Below are 19,322 nucleotides of genomic sequence, written 5' to 3'. Positions count from 1 at the left end.
AGTTAGTTGAATTATTCATATTCCAGTATTTTAAAGGCAGGAAGATGTATGGCTGTTCTTATGAAGGGTTCGGGCAAAAAAAAGTTAGTGAAAGCGGTGTCCATGTCATAAGGCAAGTCTGTGTTTTACTGTCACTGTTTGAAAGCAGGCTCTTTTTTTTTTTTATTACAATGTGCATCATGGACATTGTCGTCAATTCATTCATTCATCTTCCATACCCGCTTCTTCCCGAGCTCAGGGTCACGGGGGTCTGCTGGAGCCTATCCCAGCTGTCTTAGGGCAGGAAGGCAGGGTGACACCCTGGACAAGTCGCCAGATTGTCGTCAATTAATTTTCTTAATTAATTAATTAATTAATTAAGTAATTCATTTGAATTCATTTTGGTCCAGAATCAGCCTTTGTTTGGTATCACGTCCCATCTTCTATTGTTCACCTAATTTTCTCTATTTTGAACTCATAAATCCAACATGTTTTTGTCGATCATCTCTTCGTCTTTGACACTTGCGTCTGCTTTGAAACAGTGCGGTTTGACTGGTTTCTAGCGACTTCATTTGTTGATTCCCGTTCTGGTGAAACTAGTGCATCGCTAAGCCATCCTCATAACTTTGTCTGAGTCACGTATCAGAAGCAGATAAGAGGGTATAGGGCTAACTACCTTAGCCCTATACCCTCGATTTCATTTCTGATTTTACATTTTATGGCTTGATTGGATTTGACGCTTACATTGATTTTGCCACTCACATCAAATTATAGCAATGAAAAATTACTGCATACATATTTACACATATACACTACCTTTTTTTTTATGTTTAACTTGGTCATTTGTCCACATGACTCACAAGTGTCAGGACAACAAAAAAAGGAGATCTTATGGAGCAAACAGGCTAATGTGCACACCAAGCCGGTCATATTTAAAAGTAAGAAGATTTTTCTGCATGCCATGCGAGGCCGGCACACAGGAAAGTGGGCTGATCCCCAGCAGCTGCTGTCGTTTCTCTCCCGCATAGACCTTCACCGGATAAACACTGTAATGCATTAATGACTGCTGAGGAAACAGCACAGCAGCTACCACGCTACAGTGGTCTCTGGTCTCAGATCAGTGGCAAAGCAAACAGACGGACATAAAAGTTAATCTATCCAGGTGTCTTTTGCACAACACAATGTTTAACCAGGAAGGAAGAGTCGAGTTTTATTCTGTAACGGTCGACTGAGCAATGAGGACGCGGCCGTTCCACGCAAACACAGAGGCAAACACAGGGACGGGACACGCCTTAATCTCGCCTTGATATCTCGCCTTGATATCTCGGCCACAACTATGTGCTTACATTACAAGGCTGCCCACATTCAGACCGGCAGACGAGTCAAGAGGTCTCCTTGTGTTTATGCATCTGTGGCGTGTGCACGGTAATCTGACTAACAGTCTTGCTATTTGTAGTTGTTTCATGTCCTCTTGTGTGACCGTGGCCACAGTTCTCCCAATGGAAAAACTTGGGGCTGAAAATAACCATAATAAAATATCCAAGTCGATTAACATCCACGCTTATACTTTTCAGAATCAGACTCAGAATCAGAAACATGTTAACTGCCAAGTAGGTTAAGCGCTTACAAGGAATTTGTTGTGGTGTGGTTGGTACTTTAGAGGACAGCAGAGCAAAAAAAGAGGACAGTAACTATACTACAAAAATATTTAAAAAATATACAGAAGGAAGTCAGCTATATACACTTCGGATAAGTTACAATTTTTAAGGTGGTGACAAATCCTCTCAGAAAAGGTGAGGAATGACTGGCCAAAGACTTAAAATTCACACTTGGGCCGTAGACTCACTGCGGTGACACAGTTTGGCTTCTTGTGCTCTGATGACACCGTCACGCAATAATGGTGATTTGAAGTAAGGTCATCTATTTGTCCCTTTCACTCCGACATGATCCTCAGATCCCAGACCTGCTACTGAACCCACTGAGGTCACATCCACTCCGCAGTCTGCACTGAGCTGATTACACCCCTCTCACCAATGTTTCCAAGCCACTTCTCAACTGGCCACAACATTCAGAGGCTCCAGTGTAATATCTGATCTCTGCGGGAAAATTATTAATGGTGAGACGATGTGTGGAAAGCTGGTCAAATCCACGACATGCGTCTCGCACGAGAAGAGTTGAAACCACAGCAACCCTGCAACACAATCTATTAATAATTTCTGGAGTCATGTGAGTTCACAATTAATTATTGATAAACAAAAGACAGAACAGTAATTGTGCGCGCGTCAAAACATCCAGAATATGAATCAACACCGAGGCAATTAATTGGATCTGATTAGGAAACTGAAACACGCTTGATCCACTCCCTGTTGTTTTGGCCACAATCCTGACTCACTGCGATACAACTGCCATTATTTTCAGTTAAACAAGAGAATGATAATAATAATAGCTGCTGACGTGCAGCAAGTAACACAGTCCCTTTAGCTGTGCTAATCCCCACCAATCAAAAGTAATTAAAGTCTGTACTGCAGTTTACAAGACCTGCAGATGGACCCAAACATTTTTCTTTATGAAAAAAATAAACATATGTGACGTAAACTGAAAACCATGAGAGCATTTCCAAGCACAACACACCCAGCTCTTGGCAAATAAGCTCGCAGGTGTGAGGCAATGCCTGGGAAGCTGGAATAATATGGAAACCCAATCCCACCCATGGAAAGTATGTTCTCATGCATTTTTACAGTCTGGCAAAACAGGTAGCGTACATGACGAGGCTGCGTTGTAAAGGTTTACTGGGTGGCGTAGTTTCGTGAGCTCATTAATCTGGTTCTACAGCAAATATTGGAGGTGTGATTCCAGAGGCCAAGGTGATGTAAGAGAGGGACTGAAAGGGCAGTAAAAAATAGACCTTTTCTTCATGTCTATATCAAACACACAATGGCACAACAGGAGTCGGAGTTTTCTGCTTCCTGACCAGCTCTGGGACACTGGCTTCTGTGGCTCTTTAAAAGCGACTGTAAACACATTCAGGGACCCAAAGAGCTCTTGAAGTTTCTCTCCAAGGAGTTGACTTTCATGTCTTTGTTTTAGGAGAAGGAAAAACACGCAACTCAAAGCGTTTCTCGCACAAAGCCTCTGTCTCCGATGAACATCACAGCTAAGAGGGACGACCGGATGATGCAAGAGGCGTTTATCTTCCAACACCACTCTTCTGAAATTGTCGTGACTTTCCCTCTGGCAAATACGGGGCCTTATCTTGAACTCCATCTACCACAACCTGCCAGCAGTACAGCCAGCTTTGGCTTTTTGCCCTTTTTAATACAGGTATCCCTGGTTGTATTTCTCAAGAACTTGCAACCTGGGCTATGCAATTCAAGAGAAAAATAATTTGAATTCAGAGTATGAAAAGCAGAAGCTGCAACCTTCTATCCAGGTTCATGTGAAAACAACAATCCACAAAACAGGAACCAGTTCTCTAATATCAACAAATCAGCTGGCATTTGTGCCGCACCCCGACAATGGACAGAAACAACTTTTGCTGCACAGAGATAAGGGCGCAAAACATCAACAGCAATTTGTCCATGGCTGATGTGAACACAACAGTGTAGGTCGCTGCACGGTCCGACCGACTTGGCAGACTCTTGAGTTTGGAACTGTTTTCAGGGGGCAGGAGGAGGAATGTGAGAAAGAGAGAAATTTGATCGGGAGTAGTTGAGAGAAACAATGATTGAGAGTCACGTTTCCAGCAGCAGCTCATCCGTAGTAAGAACCTCACATTCCAGAGGTGGCTGCTTGTTGCCAGGAACGCTCTCAGTAATCCTTTCATTTGAAGACTCATCAAACACGGACACGCTGGCATGTCCAGCTGTCAAACAACATACTTCTATTTACAGCCTTAACAACCGCTGCTTTAGTGAGCGTCATCGTAAAGGGCGCTTATGTAAGTGACTTGCGCTTGCAGGTGGGTCTCCAGAAAAATCCTGCCTCAGGTGAGTTTCTTTTATTGACGTGCCTGGCAGTCAAAGAGTGACAAATATTTGTTTAGTTGGAGTCTGCGAGTGGGATATTTACACTTTTACCTAATTATCCTAAAACGCAATTCTAAAAGTAAACTCCAGCGGCAAACTGCATTTAGGATGAGAACGATAATCAAGATTACAGAGACAGAACTGAGCGTTCTTTCAGTGCTTTGGTACAGTTGTGACAATAAACGCAATGTGATTTTGCTAAATAGTTTACTGTTGTTAAATTCATAGAAAAAAAATATGAGGTACAGTTACAGATATTTTCAATTAAAATTAACAAATAAAACACAAATTTTAATTTCCCTCCAAATATCTCCAAGTACCATTTTCCAGTTTGCCTGAAAAGAGTGAAAAACACAAAATTGCAATGAAACGTCACGTTGTACTGACTGACTGGTCCAATGGTAAACAAAAACGGCTCAATAACCTACAAGTGTTTTCTCATAAAACACAACTTCATTCCATTACAGTATCAATTACAAAATAATTTGTCACAATTATCAGGTGCTCTGAAATAACAAGACTAAACTTCAGTGACTTACTATATATGGAAATGCATAGAAGTAGTGCATCATCTACAAATTAGAACAAAGCTATTTCATTTTACTCTTCAATTACAATAAATTGCTTTAAAAGTGCAAAGTTACTTCAATACAATAAACAGTAAATGGTATTTTGATAGGCAGACAGTTTTTGATCAAAAGGCTCCTGTGACTTCTCTCCAACCACTACGGAGCTACTCAGGATTTTAGAGACTAAAAAAAAACAAAACTGTTTCTTTCATCCCATTTTCAACATTGATATTGAATTTCTGCTCAAGAAAAAAATAACATTTAAGCAATAGATTGAAACTACTGGACTGAAATGTAGTTTTCCCACAATAATAGAAAAAATATAATTCATTGTTTTTATAGATAAAGTACAGTTTTGTTCCTGTAATCATCAAATGGAGCAGTGCTGTATAGTGTACATAGCTCACTGGCTAAATGAACAGTCCAAAACAATTTTAGGGCTGGGTTCCTTATAGATTCAGTGCCAGTGTTGTTGTGCTTGCTAGGGAGCTCACTAAGATCCTGGTTGTGCAACAAACAAAGTTCTATTCCCAGCAGTAAACTCTTGGCTCTGACTCTTCTGAATAGGTCAGTCCAGCCCAGGACTTGGCAGTGTGTACTGTGTAGCGAGAACAGAACCCTGGTATGACTACCATTGATAAACTAGTACCATAAAAATGCGAAGGCAGGAATTCTAATCTCTAAGATCTAATTGTCTAATAATGCCTTTTCTGTCACTTACAGGGCCTTTTGACTGACTTTCAGTGTCACTACCGATTGCATTGTGTTGGCTGTTTGGCGAACCACTTAATCACAACATGCATCGGCCTACACTGCAGGACAGATGGGAATTCAATCACATGCGGAGGATGTTTTGGTTTCCTCCCATTCATTCCAGCGTGGAAACTTATTCCCTCCACTCACATCTGTACGAAGTCACTGACCTCACACATACACTGACCCTCCCTTATTATCCGTGAATGCCTTTTGGCCTTGCTCCCAGTTTTCCTTTTTAAAAAGTCATTACCCTTTACTCTAATTTCCTTCTCTGTGTTCAGAGAGTGTTCAGTGATGTGACCCCGGCTGGCCCTGTGTGTGTGGTGTTTAACAGGAGCTGGTCTGGAGGTTGCTCTCAGTCAGGAAGGAGGTGATAGTGGAGGGATCGTACAGGCTGTCGTCGTCGTCATCTGAGCTCAGGGCCGAGGAATCCAGAACAGGCCGTACTGACGCGCTGGCCTTCCTCCTGCAACACAGGATCATTGACAGGATCTTCAGTTTTATCTCTTCAGTGATGCTCCAGCGGTTTTCTAACAACGAGATGTGCTTGACCTTCACCGAACAGGAAGTGTGTGCTAATACAGACGGTTTTTGGACAATGTTTTTCCGACGGCTATGACAGAACGTCAGAACGTAGAACCAACAAGAAGGTACCAGTCAAAAATTTGGACACACCTTCTCATGCTTTTTTTTTTTTTTTGTTTACAACTTTCTACACTGCAGATGGATACTGAAGACATCAACTATATGAGCAAGATATTTGTCATTATGCAGCAATGAAAAACACATTAAATAACTCTAAATATGCTTTTTATGAAAGGTGGCTATTTTGAAGAATTGAAATATAAAACGTGTTTGAGTTATTTGTACGTAGTTTTGATGCCTTGAGTAAGAAACTGCAATGTCAACAGTCATGAGAATGAAAGAAAGACATTAAATTCATAGGGTGAGTCCAAACCTTGGACTGGTCCATCACATGCTACGGGTTATCACAGTGCTCCCTCTGCTGGCGACTTGAGAACAAGGCCGTTGAAGCGGGAGGGTGTTTTGCAACCGTCTACCGGCACATGAGTAACGAGCCAGTTAAATTTCAGAGACGACCTGTTCACACTTGTGGCGTGTCTGTTTTATTCAGCCAGCCATCGCATTGTGAAACGGTGCGACGCCTCTGCCGCCTCTGGGTGAGCAACAGCAGAGGAATCCCAGTCGACTGAAATCACGTCACTCACTCCGATCCAGACACGTGGGACCGTGACGGGGTGACGGAGGAGTTGAGTAAGACGCTGTGAGTGAGAAACATGCATGTAGAGAACCGATACAGAAGTGCTTACTTGAGCTCAGTCTCCAGAGCCGTGACCCTGGCCTGCAGGGCGTCCTTGAGCTCCTGCTGCTCCTCCATGTCCCTCAGGGCCTTCCTCCTCTGCGTCTCGATCCTCTCCAGCTCCGTCTCCCCTTCGTCCACCTGCCTCTTCAGAGCCTTCACCCTCAGAGTGAGCTGCAAAATGTGATCGGGGTGAGAGGTTCTGTTTGGTGTCGACACATCCCCCCCCCACCACCACCACCACCACCACCCTTGTTCAGATGTTGAAACCTGGCTAAGGGCGGCCGGGAATACCTGGTCTTTCTGGTCGGTGTGCGACTGCCTCTCCTCGTCCAGGGTCATGTTGAGCTCTTTCAGTTTCCTCTCCAGCCGTCGCTGAGACGCCACCACAGAGTTCTTCTCCCTTTTGCAGACAAAGGAACAGAGCATGAGGTGCACAGTGTCAATGACTAATAAGTAATAACTAATAAAACTTTAGAAGATGGCTTCAGACAAGATGACATCAGCAGAGAGCTCACTGCTCTCCAGGTGCAGTGATGCAGCCAGGTTTTACTAGAATCTGAGGTAATGCCATATAAAGTCATATAGAGCCATAGAGAGTCAAGCTTGAATCATTGTTTTTAAAAAATTATCCTATCCTGCTAAACTGAAGCAATGCATCGTTGCATTGATGTTGGAGCTCTAGAAGAAACTGGTTCCCAAATTTTCTGCCCTTTCAGGGTTAAAACACACAGAGTTTGGTTTCCAGGAATGAAAAGATGTGAAAACCCCAAAGGATCCATTTCTGCTGTACTTTACCGTTCTTCACTCCGCAGACGCTCCTCCAGGTCCTGGATCTTGCTCTCCAGCTGCGAGACCCCTGCCGAGGAGCGAGACTGGCCCTCCATGTCGGCCATACGACTCCGCAGCTCCTTCATCTGCAGGGACGGACACGGACGGAGCGCGGCTCAGCACACAATCCACACAACTCCAGCGTCATCGTTATAAACTCACAGGTTTTTAATCATTTTTTCTTATTTGAAATTATAGCTATTCAATGACAATAATGAAACAGACTCCTCTTCCTTATTCACAACTATAAATATCATAATGGGCATCAAAACCAACTGTCCAACTGTCAATATAATGTGTATGTATATCTTGTTTGTTTCCTTCTTAGTCTATAGATATTTTTATTCTATTTCTTTTTAATCCAAATGATATCCATTCTTTTAAACTGTATTGTTTCTGTAATATGCAAATTTCCCCAATGTGGGATTTATAAAGGCTTCTTCTTCTTAAAAACCCTTAAGTATAGATTGTAAGTAAAAGTATAGTATAGTATAGTAGGATTAAGTATAACCCTTAAATATATTCAATGTCAAACTATTCAGTGGAGCAGCGACCGTGTGTGTGTGTGTGTGTGTGTGTGTGTGTGTGTGTGTGTGTGTGTGTGCCATTGGAAAAAATGACATTTGAGCGTCGATGAATTTCAGGACTGTGAAGTTGTGAATGGACTGGACTGAGTGTGTGCACGCACTTGTCTCTCCAAGGCGCTCTTGTCCAGCTCCAGGTCTTGTTTGGAGGATCTCTCCTGCATGAGCTCCGAGCGCAGCTGGTCGATCTGGTCTCGGCTGCGGCCCACGCGGTCCGTCATCATCTCGACGCTGCTCTTCTCCTCCTCCAGCTCCAACTCCAGGCGCTTCAGTTTGTCCTGGCGGAGAGGAGAGGAGAGGCGAGGCGAGGAACAGAGCGTCACCTCGGGCAGGGATCAAAATGAAGGACGCGGGTGCGTTGCATTTGCATAAATTGCGTCAGACGGCTTCCGCCGAGATTTCCGTCTGCCTTTGTGCTCTCGCACCGCTGGCTGTTTAAAAGACTGATGAACTGTCACGCACCCTTCAGGTCTTATTCAGATGGAAGAAAAAGCCTGTGGGCTTTGCCAGCCGATCGCACTAAGCCTTCCTTTTTGCTTCTGCGGCAGATACGACAAAGCCCTGCGGCCCGCACATCGTCTCCTCAAGCTGAAGGACTAATAAAGACACAGTTATCAGTGCGCAGCAGCGTCTCCTCTCTGTGGCGGATTAACAAAGACCTGCTCGCAAACAACAAGTTAGCCCGCAATATTAATGGTACCATTCTGCCAGGAAGCACAGAACGCACTACTAAAAGCAACACCTGAGTTAGTTTTCTGCTGTTTTCATACCCGTTACTTATGTGGGAAGTGGTGGTTGCAGGGTAATTTCATTACCCCATTATTGCAATTATGCATTTTCCCAAATGTTTGGCACAAAAACGTTCATTATGTAACTCATTAGTGCCTGCCTTCCGGGAATGATCAGCAACACATGAGACGGATTAAACCGACAGAATGTCGACTCCCTCCAGACTTCAACTATGCACAAACAACTACCTGCCATCAAGAGATTAACCTTATTTGCTTGACAACTGGATGAGAAAATTGAGTGCACCAGTAACAATAAAGACATTCACCAACAGCAAACAGGCAGCCTGAGGTTCTGCTCACTTCCCCCTGATCTCCCTGCGGAGCGGATGCATGCGTTTTACCTCTAGGAGGCGACTCTCCCGGGCCTTCTCATTGACGCTGTTCTTGCTGGCCTCCAGTTCTTCCTCCAGGTGGCGCAGTCTGTTGGTGAGCAGCTCCTTGTCCAGCTGGTGGTTGTCCCGCTCCTCACACGCGAGCATGAGCTCCTTCTTCAGCCGCGACATCTGGTTCAGAGCGGTCAAGAAATCACAGACGTCAGGCCGAATCGCACGACACTGTGCGTTTTTTTTTCTTCTTCTTCTTCATTTTTTTTGCATGTGGTCTCGCAGAGGCACACAAACACGGGTGCTCGAGCAAAGCGTGAATTTTATGTGTCAAAACCGCATGGCCTTTTCATTAGGGAAGCAACCAGGGTGAGTGTGCGGCGACGATGCAGGCAGCGAAGACACAGACACGCACCTCTTCCTCCAGTCTCCTCATATTCGTGTGACTTCTGTCCAGTTCACTCTGAGCGCTGCTTCCGTGACGCTGTGCTTCCTGCATCTCCCGCCGTGTCCTCTCCCTCTGCTCCTCCAGCTGAACCCTGAGAGCCAGCGCCTCCTCCCTCGAGGACACCATCAGAGACTCGTGCTGACGCGAGAGGAGACAACAAAGAAGGGGAATTAACAAGGCGGATCACAAGCGGGGGGAATACGGAACAGATAACGCAGACTGAAGGCGAACGTCGCCGGTCTTCACCTCTTTGCTGAGTTTCTCCAGCGCTTTCTCCTGCTGCCCTTTGGTCCCTTCCAGCTGGCTGATGGTCAGCTTCAGCGTCTCCCTGTCCTTCTCCGTGTCCTCCAAGCGCTGGCTCAGCTCCCGCTGCTCCTGGTTGAGTTTGGAAGCTTTTCGCTTGGCCTCGTCCAGCTCACTTCTCAGCGTTCTCGCCTCGGCGTGCAGCGCGAGCTCCGCCTCCGAGCTCTCCGTGGCGTGAGACTGCAGCTGGGCCTGAGGAAAGCGTGGAGATGGATGACCAGTCAGGGTTCTGATATGTTTCCTGCCTTGGGGGCGGGGGGATCATGTTGTGGAATTCAAGGGGAGGAGACCCACCTCTAAACGGGACAGTTTCTCCCTGAGACGCTTGTTCCCCTCCTCCTGCTCCTCCTGGGAGCTCTGGAGCGATTTGACGTCCGTCTGAGCTCTGCTGAGTCGTGTTTGAGTGGCTTCCAGTTCCACCGTGGCTACTGAGAGTTTGTCTTTGAGCTGGCTGGCTTCGCTTTGCGACTCTTTCAGATTTTGTTCCATCTCCAAGACGACTGCTGGGTCTGGAAGCTAAAGACCGATAAAAGGATAGTTACTGGCAAAAAATTAAAGATGACTCAAATAACGTCAGCAGATGATGTGTAACAAACCTGGTTCTTCTTATCTTGCGCCTTGGCAAAGTCATCTTTCGTCCTCTGCAACTGGTCCTTCAGCCTGCTGATCTCGTACTGGAGCTCTGCCTCCTGATTCTGGTGGGATTTCTTCATGGAGATGACCTCCATCACCTTCTTGTCATACTCTGTCCTCTGTGTGTCCAACTGCTGCTTGGTCTTCTGGAGGTCGGTGCTGCACCGCTGAATTTCCTGAACAAAAACAGTTTGAAACTTTAGGCTAAAATTGCGTCACCTTTCCTGACTCCAGCCAGATGACAACACTGTGCATTGTTGATCTTGCAGGATCACGGGAGCGTGTTCAATGCACCTGGCTGAGAGTCTGGGTGTGGCTGGGGTCCGGTATCTGTCTCTTCATGGTGCTCACTCTTTCCTGCTGCTCATTCAGTTCTTCCTCTAAATCTTCCTTTTCCATCCGGGTTTGCAGAAGTCTAAAGAGCGTTAATCAAAGCAGCTGATCTCAATCAATTGCAGTTAATGAAAGCGATGCTACTTCACCTGATCAGCGGCTGCTGGGTGTTATCGAGGATTCAAGTTGAATAAGTTTCATTTACTTTGATGAGGCAACAATCACGACTGATTTTTTTTTTTTACTGACAGGAAATAAATCACAACCTCCTGTTTTCCACAACAGTCAAGCAAAACAAAAATTAAAAAATTCTAGAGTACGTTCTGTTTCTAAACACAAGAAAACGTCAGGTCATCCACACCACTCCTCTGTGTTCTTGCAATTTGACCTCAGGCTATTGTCTATTACGGGGGGCAGGCAAAATATCTGCTGAGCAGCACAACCAAAAATCTTCTTTATTCTACAGGACCGCAGATGTGCGTCACTGCGGGATTTGTTTTGTCCGGATGACAAGAGTGATGAGGGGCTGTGAGTGTGAATGACCTTGGAACTACAGCGAGACGGTCATTAGGACAGCAAGCCAAAAGTACAGGTTTGACTCGTCTAAACACAAACACTGCTCATCTACAGTGACTCTCACAGTGTCTCGGGACTGCTGGGTGGCTCTCTGACAGAGAGGCAGTGAAACACACCGTGTAGAATGAAAAAAAAAAGAAGAGAAGGGAACACATTAGTAGGGGGGAGAGACCTGACGAGGTGGCGACAAAACTCAAGGGCCAAGCGTGTTCCGAAACCCAGAGAGGTGATAATGAACACCGCCAGCCGCGGCCGACGTGACAGAGCCTGCGTGACTCACTCTTGTTTCGTCGTTCGAAGTTCGTCCCTGGCGCTGTGAAACTGCTCCATCCAGTGGTTGCTCTCGTCCCTGCAGTCCTCCAGCTGCTGCTGGAGAGTGCGAACTGATGCGTTCACGCGTAGGCGCTCGGCCTCGATCCCGGCGTGAGACTGAGATGTCGCAAAGACGTGACAGAAAACGACATTTCAGTCACTGCTTACGACGACACTGCATTCAATGGATCACTTTTTAAATGTATATCTGGACAGTAAGTTAAGGTTTTACCAATACAACAGACATAAATCAAGGCAAATTTTACACACTGGACCTTTAATGCCATGACATCAATGTGCTCCAGCTGCCACACACCTGAGACACCTGCTCCATGCTGCCGCGGAGCTTCTCCATGTCCTTGCTGTACTGCTCTCGCAGGGTCTCGATCTCCTTGTCGTGGTTGGCCACCTCCTCCTTCAGGGCCCCTTTGAGGGCCGTCAGCTCACGCTCTCTCTGCCTCAGCGTCTCCTCCAGCCTCTGTCTCAGCTGGGAGGCCTCCATCAACTGAGTCTGACAGGACATCAGGTCCTGCAGCGCATGCACAGGGGAGAAACAACAAGTGTTGCCGGCCTCGATACCTTGTTGCCTGGTGTTTGTAAGCTGTTGCTCATTTTCACAAAACAATAAGAAAATAGACACACTGAACCAATCTACATATACTTTTCAGCATCTTTACAAAAAAACAGATAAATCTAGCAGTGAGGTGTTGGTGAGACTGCTCCCGCGGTACCGTTTTGTTGCCAGTTTCTCTTCTCAGCTCATCCTGGAACTCGGCCAGCCGGTCCTCCATGTCTCGGACGCGTGCCTCGGCGTTCTCCCTCTCCATTCGCAGCTGAGTCAGGCTGCGAGGAAACGCAGGCACAAACGCAACATAAACACCACGCGCGCGACTAAATGATTTCAATTGGAGCGACCGTTGGCGCGCTGGTCCGTCTTGTGAATAAACTAATGTGGCACAACTGCTCCTCTGTAACGCTGCGCAGAGGTACAATGTTTCAAAACAAACAAAAGAGGCCTGTCGTGCAGGAGAAACACGAGCACCGACACTCGCAGGCAGCAGTGCGCCGCCACTTTGGGCTCTCTCCTCCTGCTACGTGTGTGTCGCTGCGTTTCCATGACCCCAAGAGTTGCACACAACCTAAATATTGCAATTTAAAAATTGGTCATGGAAACACCTCAACATCGAAAAACCTCTCAAATATGGCTAAAAGGTCTTGACACTTTAAGGAGGTGGTTTTTCAGACGTATCCATACAGAGGTATATCGCAAAAGTGTCATGGAAACACTTTTTTCGCTTTTAGCATGATGTGCGGGGTCACGTGACCAGTTTACCTCAAGTGAAATGCTGTGTTATGTTTGGACGGCGGAGGAGATGGAATATTTTTTACAAGTAACCAAAGAGCAAAACACAACAACCATTCTTGACAGCAAACAACATCGAAATGCAGATTTATACAAGGAATTAGAAAGGGAAATGAGGGAGAAGGGCTTTGAAAAGCCGTGCGGGGTCTCGGACGACGAGATTTTACAAGAATCACAGCGTATCCGCTTCACGCCATTCAATGGAAACACCTGCAAATCGCAATTGTACTTTGTAGAATTTTAGAAATATCGCTTTTATTCTGCGAAAAACTGTAATGCAAACGCAGCTTGTGACCACGTGTGTGTGTGTGTGTGTGTGTGCATGCTTTTGTGCGTGCTCACTCTAACTGCGTGTCATTTAATTCCTTCTTCTTCCTGTCCAGCGTCTCCCGGAGCTGCAGGTTCTCGTCCAGGCAGCACTCCAGCTCGGCTTTCAGATTGGGATCGGAATTGCTGGCCGAGTTCTGCAGCCCGAGCGTAGATGATGAATAAATGAGAGCGGTGAAATATTAGACAGCAGGTAGTTCTGGTGGCATAAACAATGGGCTTTTAAGAAAACGCTAAAGTGGGCCTGCATTCGCCAACCAATCAATATGCATAGGGGATTAAGTTCTTAAGAGCTATTAGAGATTAAGAGCTGCCCATCTTCCTTGAGCCAACCTATAATGAGTCATTATTGAAGTTAGATTATAGTGTGTGTGGACCTTTGACTGGTCCAGAGGGCTTTAAGGATTAATCTGAGGATTAATCTCAAGCACACTCCAAGAAACCACAAAGAAGCCCAGTCCTCCAAGTTAGATTACTTAAAAAAAAAAAAACAGAGGACAGTTTTCCGCTCTCCGCCATCAGCAATTCCTGCAGCCTGGTAGTTTGTGGCGAGTTGTGGATGTTAGCACCGTGTAATTAGAGCTGTTTTAAAGTGGCAGTGTGGTCTCTCCACTTGGTCATCCTGCACTGGCAGCCAAGCTCAAGCCATCAAGTCGGTGTAGCGAGCGAGTCCTTACAGAAAGTACTCTACAACAACAACAAGCAGGCATTCCTCGCAGGCTGTTTACCCTGCTGTTGGCCTTGTGAAATGATTACTATTTTGTTTTTTAAGGATCAAAAGGAAATCACATATTTACCACTGCGCATCATGGGCATAAACTGTAATTAGAGCTGAGTGGACATAATGAGCTTTTTCTTCCACTTTAAAAAAAAAAAAAAAGGTACATTTTCTACAAGAGGAAAATTATAGAGGATTTTTTTTAGTGCATCTAATGACCTGCTTCCACATTTCTCTGCCCTCTGGTTGACTTACCCGTCTTTCCGCCTGCAGGGCGGCTTGTAGTTCAGCCATTTTTCGTTCAAACTCCCTTTTTTCTCTCGTCGACTCTTCCTGGAGTCTTTCTTTGGACTGCTGTGGAGAAAACGTACGTAGGGAATTGCATTTGCACGACAGACTTACATTTTTTCGTAATAAAAAACGACTAACCTGCAGGTGCTGAATCTTTTGAAAGATGACCTTGACTTTATGCCTAATGGCAACGTCGCTCTCGGTGGTCCTGAGGAAAAAAAAAAAAAAAAAAGAATGAATATATTTCGGAAAAAGCAATTTAACCTCAGCCAAAGACAACTTGCAGGTTGAGCGCACCCTTGTCTCAAGATGCTGTATATCGTCTGCATGAGCGCCTTCTCTTCCTCCTCCTCCTCCTCACTGCTCGTCTCTGCATTCGCGCCCTGGTCCAGCAAAAGGTCAGGGGTCACCTTGAGACATAGATCACAAATACCACTCTTGCATTGCGTCTGGAGTGCACGAGGGGAGAAAGAAAAGACGGTGAGCGGCTCGCCGTGAGACGACGTGTTCTTACTTGAGTGTCGGCGACAACTCGGCGCTGCGACTCCGCCGGGGAGTTTCTCCTGGGCAGCGACGGCCGGTTCAGACCGCCGGCGGTGCCGTGGTGGCGGTTTGGGGACGGAGGGGAGGTGTATGGGTTGGGAGCGAGGGCGGGGGACGCGGCCCGGGGGTCTCCCTCTGCGGGGGGGTGACCCCTGTGCTGCCCTCTGCCGTCGAAGCGGTTCACCAGTCTGTTGACGGGGGTCTTCCTCGGCTGCTCGGGGTGGAACGGGCCGCTCCTCTCTGACCCATTTGGCCCCGCGTTGTTGTACGAGCCGCCCCAGGCATTCCTCTCATCCGGGTCGCCCTCGCGGTCGCCCCACGCCAGCCCCCTCTCCCTGCCCCTCTCCCCACGTAGCCCAATTCCCCCATCCAGGTTCCCATAGCTCCCAGACTTGCCGTCCCCTGGTGGCCTGGACAGCTGGAAGTCCTCTTTGCCCAGCCCTCCCTCTCCGTCCCGGTCCAGCAGCGAGCCGTGGGACTGGGCGCGCCGCAGTGCCCCCTCCTGCCCTCCTCCTCCTCCACCCATGTAAGCCCCATGTGAACCGTCTTCATTCCTGTCCCTCCGTCGGGGAAGGCTGCCGTGGCCCGAGTGGTACTGGGTCTTCAGCTGCACCCCATACGAGTCTCCTTTCTGTCCGTCCTTCAGGACCACGTACGGCTGTCCGGCGATGCCCTGCACCCGGACGGCCACGCCGTACTTGGAGTGGGGCAGGGGTCTGGCCTTGGGCAGAGGCCAAGGCTGCACCCCGCCCGTTTCGCCCAGGTCATTGATGAAGCGGATCTGGACGCCGTGGTCCACCGGTGTCTTCCGGCCTGACGATGACGTGCTCATGCTGCTGACACAGCAGAGACAAGAGAGAGAGAAACATAAAGATGCGGTTGAGTTCCAACAGGTTATTACAAACACTTGTATTTAACCTGCAATTTGGACCACATTTTCCCCAACATAAACGCACAGGATTTTGCACAAAACCTCCTTGAATTGGAATGGGACACGGTCACAATTTACAACAATGTGTCGAGTAAGAAGAACAAAATGAAGCAAAGCAAGTGGTTGTTCGAAAAGGCAGAGTTCAACCAAAATTTCAATTTATTCGATCTACTATCTATCTATCTATCTATCTATATTTCAATCTCTAGAAAGAGATTGAGGCTCTAGGAAATTTTTGGGGGGTAACAAGGGAAAAAAAATAGCACATACAGATGCCCATTTCTTTAACATGACAAGCATTCAATGGAAATATGGCAGGTCTTCATACTCATTGGGTGGCGTCATCCAAGTGTCCTGAATTCCAGATTTTTTTTTCTTATGTGTAAAATTGTCAATTACTAGTTGCTAATGAGATCACAAACACATCACATGTTAACTAACAAAGCGACATAACAATTTGTCCTCGATTTTTCACCACCTTGAGAGGATGTGCCCAGCTCTCCCACACATATGAGTAATTATGTCTGGGATTAAATAGATTTAAAAGATTAAATATACATGGTGTGTATTAAGTCACCAGCATATTAAACACTGTGTCACTGCAGAAAACCTTGTACAAAGGAATTCCCTGGAAACTCACTGTCATTTCACCAGCATACTCACGTTATCAGGTTCAGGGAAGGAGAGCGCTGAGGAAGCTACAGCAGAGTCACCATCCAGGAGGACCTACCATCGCCCTTCCCACAAATTTAGAAATCAAACAGCGAGCAGTCAGATATATCACTCCAGGCCACAAAGTGCCAAACTCTTGTCGGACGGACAGACAGACGCACCAGCCTTGTTGAGAGCAAATGCAGATTTATGGGCAGTGACACTTTTTTTTCTGGCCCTTTACTGCCAGTGTGGACTTTGACCTCGCTGCAGTCCATTAGTCATTAACCGAAACCACACACCCATATATCACTTTCCCCCTTTGTATGGATCGGCAAAGGCTTTCCCACCTCTTTGTTTTTCGAGGACACCCACTAAAAATATATCTGCCCCCACCAGAGCCTCGCACTGAACAGAAACAGAACCTTTGGCTTCTCCTCCAACTTCTCTACTTTTCTTCCCCTTAACTTCTTTTCCTTGAACTCCACCCTTCACACTGCTTCACTGAGTGATTCTCAAAGCATGTCTCCTCTGCTGCGTCACCTGATCACGCCCCAATGCGCCTCTATCAAGGATTAAGTCGTCGGTGTTTGCGAACGAAAAGGAACCAAGTAGGGCAGAACGTGTCTGGCGTGATGTCAGCTGACTGAAAACCACCTTGTGTTTGGTTCTGCGGTGAGCTCTCGTCCCTGTGTAATTACAGCGACACGCTTGATTAACCGCATGTCATTCCGTTCAGGCCTCTGCACCTTTTCCATCCTCCGCAAGCCTTCCAACCGAGAGAGACATAGAGCAGGCCGGAAAATCGCTGGCAGGGAAGCCAGGGCTGAAATAAGAGGGAGTCCGGAACAAAACAAAAAGACAAGAGGCCTTTTCTTCTCTTATCAGCAGCACTGGGTGATTAAACCCAGAGCCAAGCTGGACCAGCCGACGACCCTCTGACCTGACGTGCGCTGACTGGAGCCGACTGCAGACGAGGCGACTCGCTGAAGACGTTCGGGGCCGAGTCTTACAAGCTTCGGGAACAGGTGAAAGAGGACGCGAGGGCACGTGGCGTGTTTGACCTTTCCAGGGTATTTTGGGTGCTGGCGGCGCGAACACGGACCTGCTCGACAGAAGTGCGCAGGCAGCTCGGTCGATTCTTGTTTCACCCTACGGGAGCCGCAGAGGAAGCACCGTGTCACAACCGATCTGTGCGTCCGGCCGTGAAGCCCACTGCCTTAGCAGCAAGGTCGGGCTAACAAGTGGAGAAGTGCAGCACGCACGACGCACGCACAACGCACACGCACACGCACACACACACACAGGCACTATGTGATTTAACCTGCGTGATGCTGTTCTCAAAATGCATGTTTAGTTTTTCTTGGAGAGATTTGACATTGGAAACTTCCAAGTCCTGTGACGCCACACTGGCTTTCAGATGCAGAGATGGCATTCGCGAGGTCCCACCTTACCCCTCCATTATCTGTTCATCTGTGTCTCTATTGATTGAATATTTATCTATGTCACCCCTATCCCAACTCCAGAGAGGGGCGGGGTGAGGGGGCGAGGGGCGGCCCATCCCATTGTCCGGCCGATGTGGGGCGGAAAACCAGGCCAGATATTCTGAGAATGCCAAACAGGAACCTCATGCGCTCTCGTTCCCTCCCACAATGTTTGTTTGATTACAACAGACGCATGTCAACACTGGTAACTTTGTTATTTACAGCGTCCTCGGTGTCTCCCCATCGAGCTCATTCCTCCTCAGACCTTTTACAAATTAAAGATCCTTGTCGATTCTTAAGGTGGAAAAACAAACGCGTTCTTGTTGACACTGCCAGACACAATTGATGCGATTCTATATTTACTTCATGGAAAAATAAAAACAGTCTTCCTGTCCGGTTTAATCTTATGGCATCTCAATTTGAATCGTCATCTTTAAATTCTGTGCAGTGGGTTGAACAAACCAAATGACAAGTAATGGCATTGCGCTATTTGCTGCATGTGTGTGGTGCTTTGGGATTTCATCCTATTAGAGTGCAGTTATGGTGCGGGTCCTGCTGCCTCCGGCCGCACTCTGGAGGCTCCCGTGGCAAATTGAATTTGAGCAGCTTTCCAGTTAAAACCCGAGATGGAGTTAGGAAATGTAATTAGGACATTAGAGCAGGTGTGGACAGAAATGAAAACACAGCGATGCCTGCAGTTCTGAAAGTACCTCAGCTGACTCACAGGACCTCCTGTGATGTGATCGTGTCTGGTCTGGTTGCAGATACAAGTGGAGAAGGACGGCAAAGGATTGAGCTCATGTTGTATAAATCCTATTGTAAATTACACATTTATAACAAGATTTATTGTAGTGCAAGATTGATAATCACACATTATTTGATGCATTGATTTTGTTTACAGAGATCAAAACTGCAAGACTGAGTATTACTGGGCCTTTTTATTCCAAGATTTAAAAAAAATCTGTTCTTTTTTTAAAGTTTGCGTCTGACATTAGTTTTCATCTACTTTGAATCAGTGGCTTTTGGTCCTTGTGAAGTAAAAAGACAATGAAGATTTAAGCAAATCAATTCTTTCCCTTGGAAAAGGGAAAGTTGGTTGGTGAAAGAAACGGCGATGGGCGAAACAGTGGCTCACACCTTCCGTGTCTTTCAAGGACGGCCGGGCAGACACACGGTCCGCAGGGAATTCCACCTCTCCATTGCGGTCGCCACATAAAACCAGGCCCTCTC

At 46.7% G+C, this 19,322-nt stretch overlaps 1 protein-coding gene across 4 annotated transcripts; it reads right to left on the bottom strand.

The window, feature by feature from the left end:
- Window positions 1-4,194: 4,194 nt before the first annotated feature.
- cgna (cingulin a) lies at window positions 4,195-16,850 on the bottom strand. 4 transcript variants are annotated; one of them, XM_076012454.1, is made up of 20 exons: window positions 16,621-16,850; window positions 14,998-15,859; window positions 14,781-14,893; window positions 14,622-14,691; window positions 14,448-14,543; window positions 13,490-13,611; window positions 12,516-12,627; window positions 12,101-12,313; window positions 11,753-11,901; window positions 10,858-10,978; window positions 10,527-10,739; window positions 10,225-10,446; window positions 9,874-10,122; window positions 9,595-9,765; window positions 9,198-9,359; window positions 8,170-8,343; window positions 7,449-7,567; window positions 6,945-7,053; window positions 6,661-6,824; window positions 4,195-5,795 (listed from the first exon to the last, which is right to left on the bottom strand). In XM_076012454.1, exons 2-20 carry the CDS (start codon window positions 15,856-15,858, stop codon window positions 5,657-5,659), a joined length of 3,579 nt encoding a protein of 1,192 aa, XP_075868569.1. In that variant the 5' UTR covers window position 15,859; window positions 16,621-16,850; the 3' UTR covers window positions 4,195-5,656. The 4 variants fall into 4 exon arrangements, with proteins under 4 accessions (XP_075868569.1, XP_075868568.1, XP_075868567.1 ...); XM_076012453.1 differs by having other exon boundaries at window positions 14,448-14,546; window positions 14,998-15,862; window positions 16,621-16,849; XM_076012452.1 differs by having other exon boundaries at window positions 14,448-14,546; window positions 16,621-16,848.
- Between the last annotated feature and the right edge of the window lie 2,472 nt (window positions 16,851-19,322).

Source organism: Nelusetta ayraudi, unplaced genomic scaffold (assembly GCF_046127955.1).
Source record: "Nelusetta ayraudi isolate G7.1 ecotype Tasmania unplaced genomic scaffold, CSIRO-AGI_Nayr_v1 ptg000136l, whole genome shotgun sequence".
Classification (NCBI taxonomy): Eukaryota; Metazoa; Chordata; class Actinopteri; order Tetraodontiformes; family Monacanthidae; genus Nelusetta; species Nelusetta ayraudi.
This window is presented reverse-complemented; position numbering and strand designations above follow the sequence as displayed.

Coding starts and splice junctions, on each gene's coding strand:
- cgna (XM_076012453.1), bottom strand. CDS start 15,858: ATGAGCACGTCATCGTCAGGCCGGAAGACACCGGTGGACCACGGCGTC. Junction 13,612..14,447: donor CCCTGCAGGCGGAAAGACGG/GTAAGTCAACCA, acceptor CTCGGGCTGCAG/AACTCGGCCAGCAATTCCGA. Junction 10,123..10,224: donor AGAAACTGTCCCGTTTAGAG/GTGGGTCTCCTC, acceptor CGCTTTCCTCAG/GCCCAGCTGCAGTCTCACGC.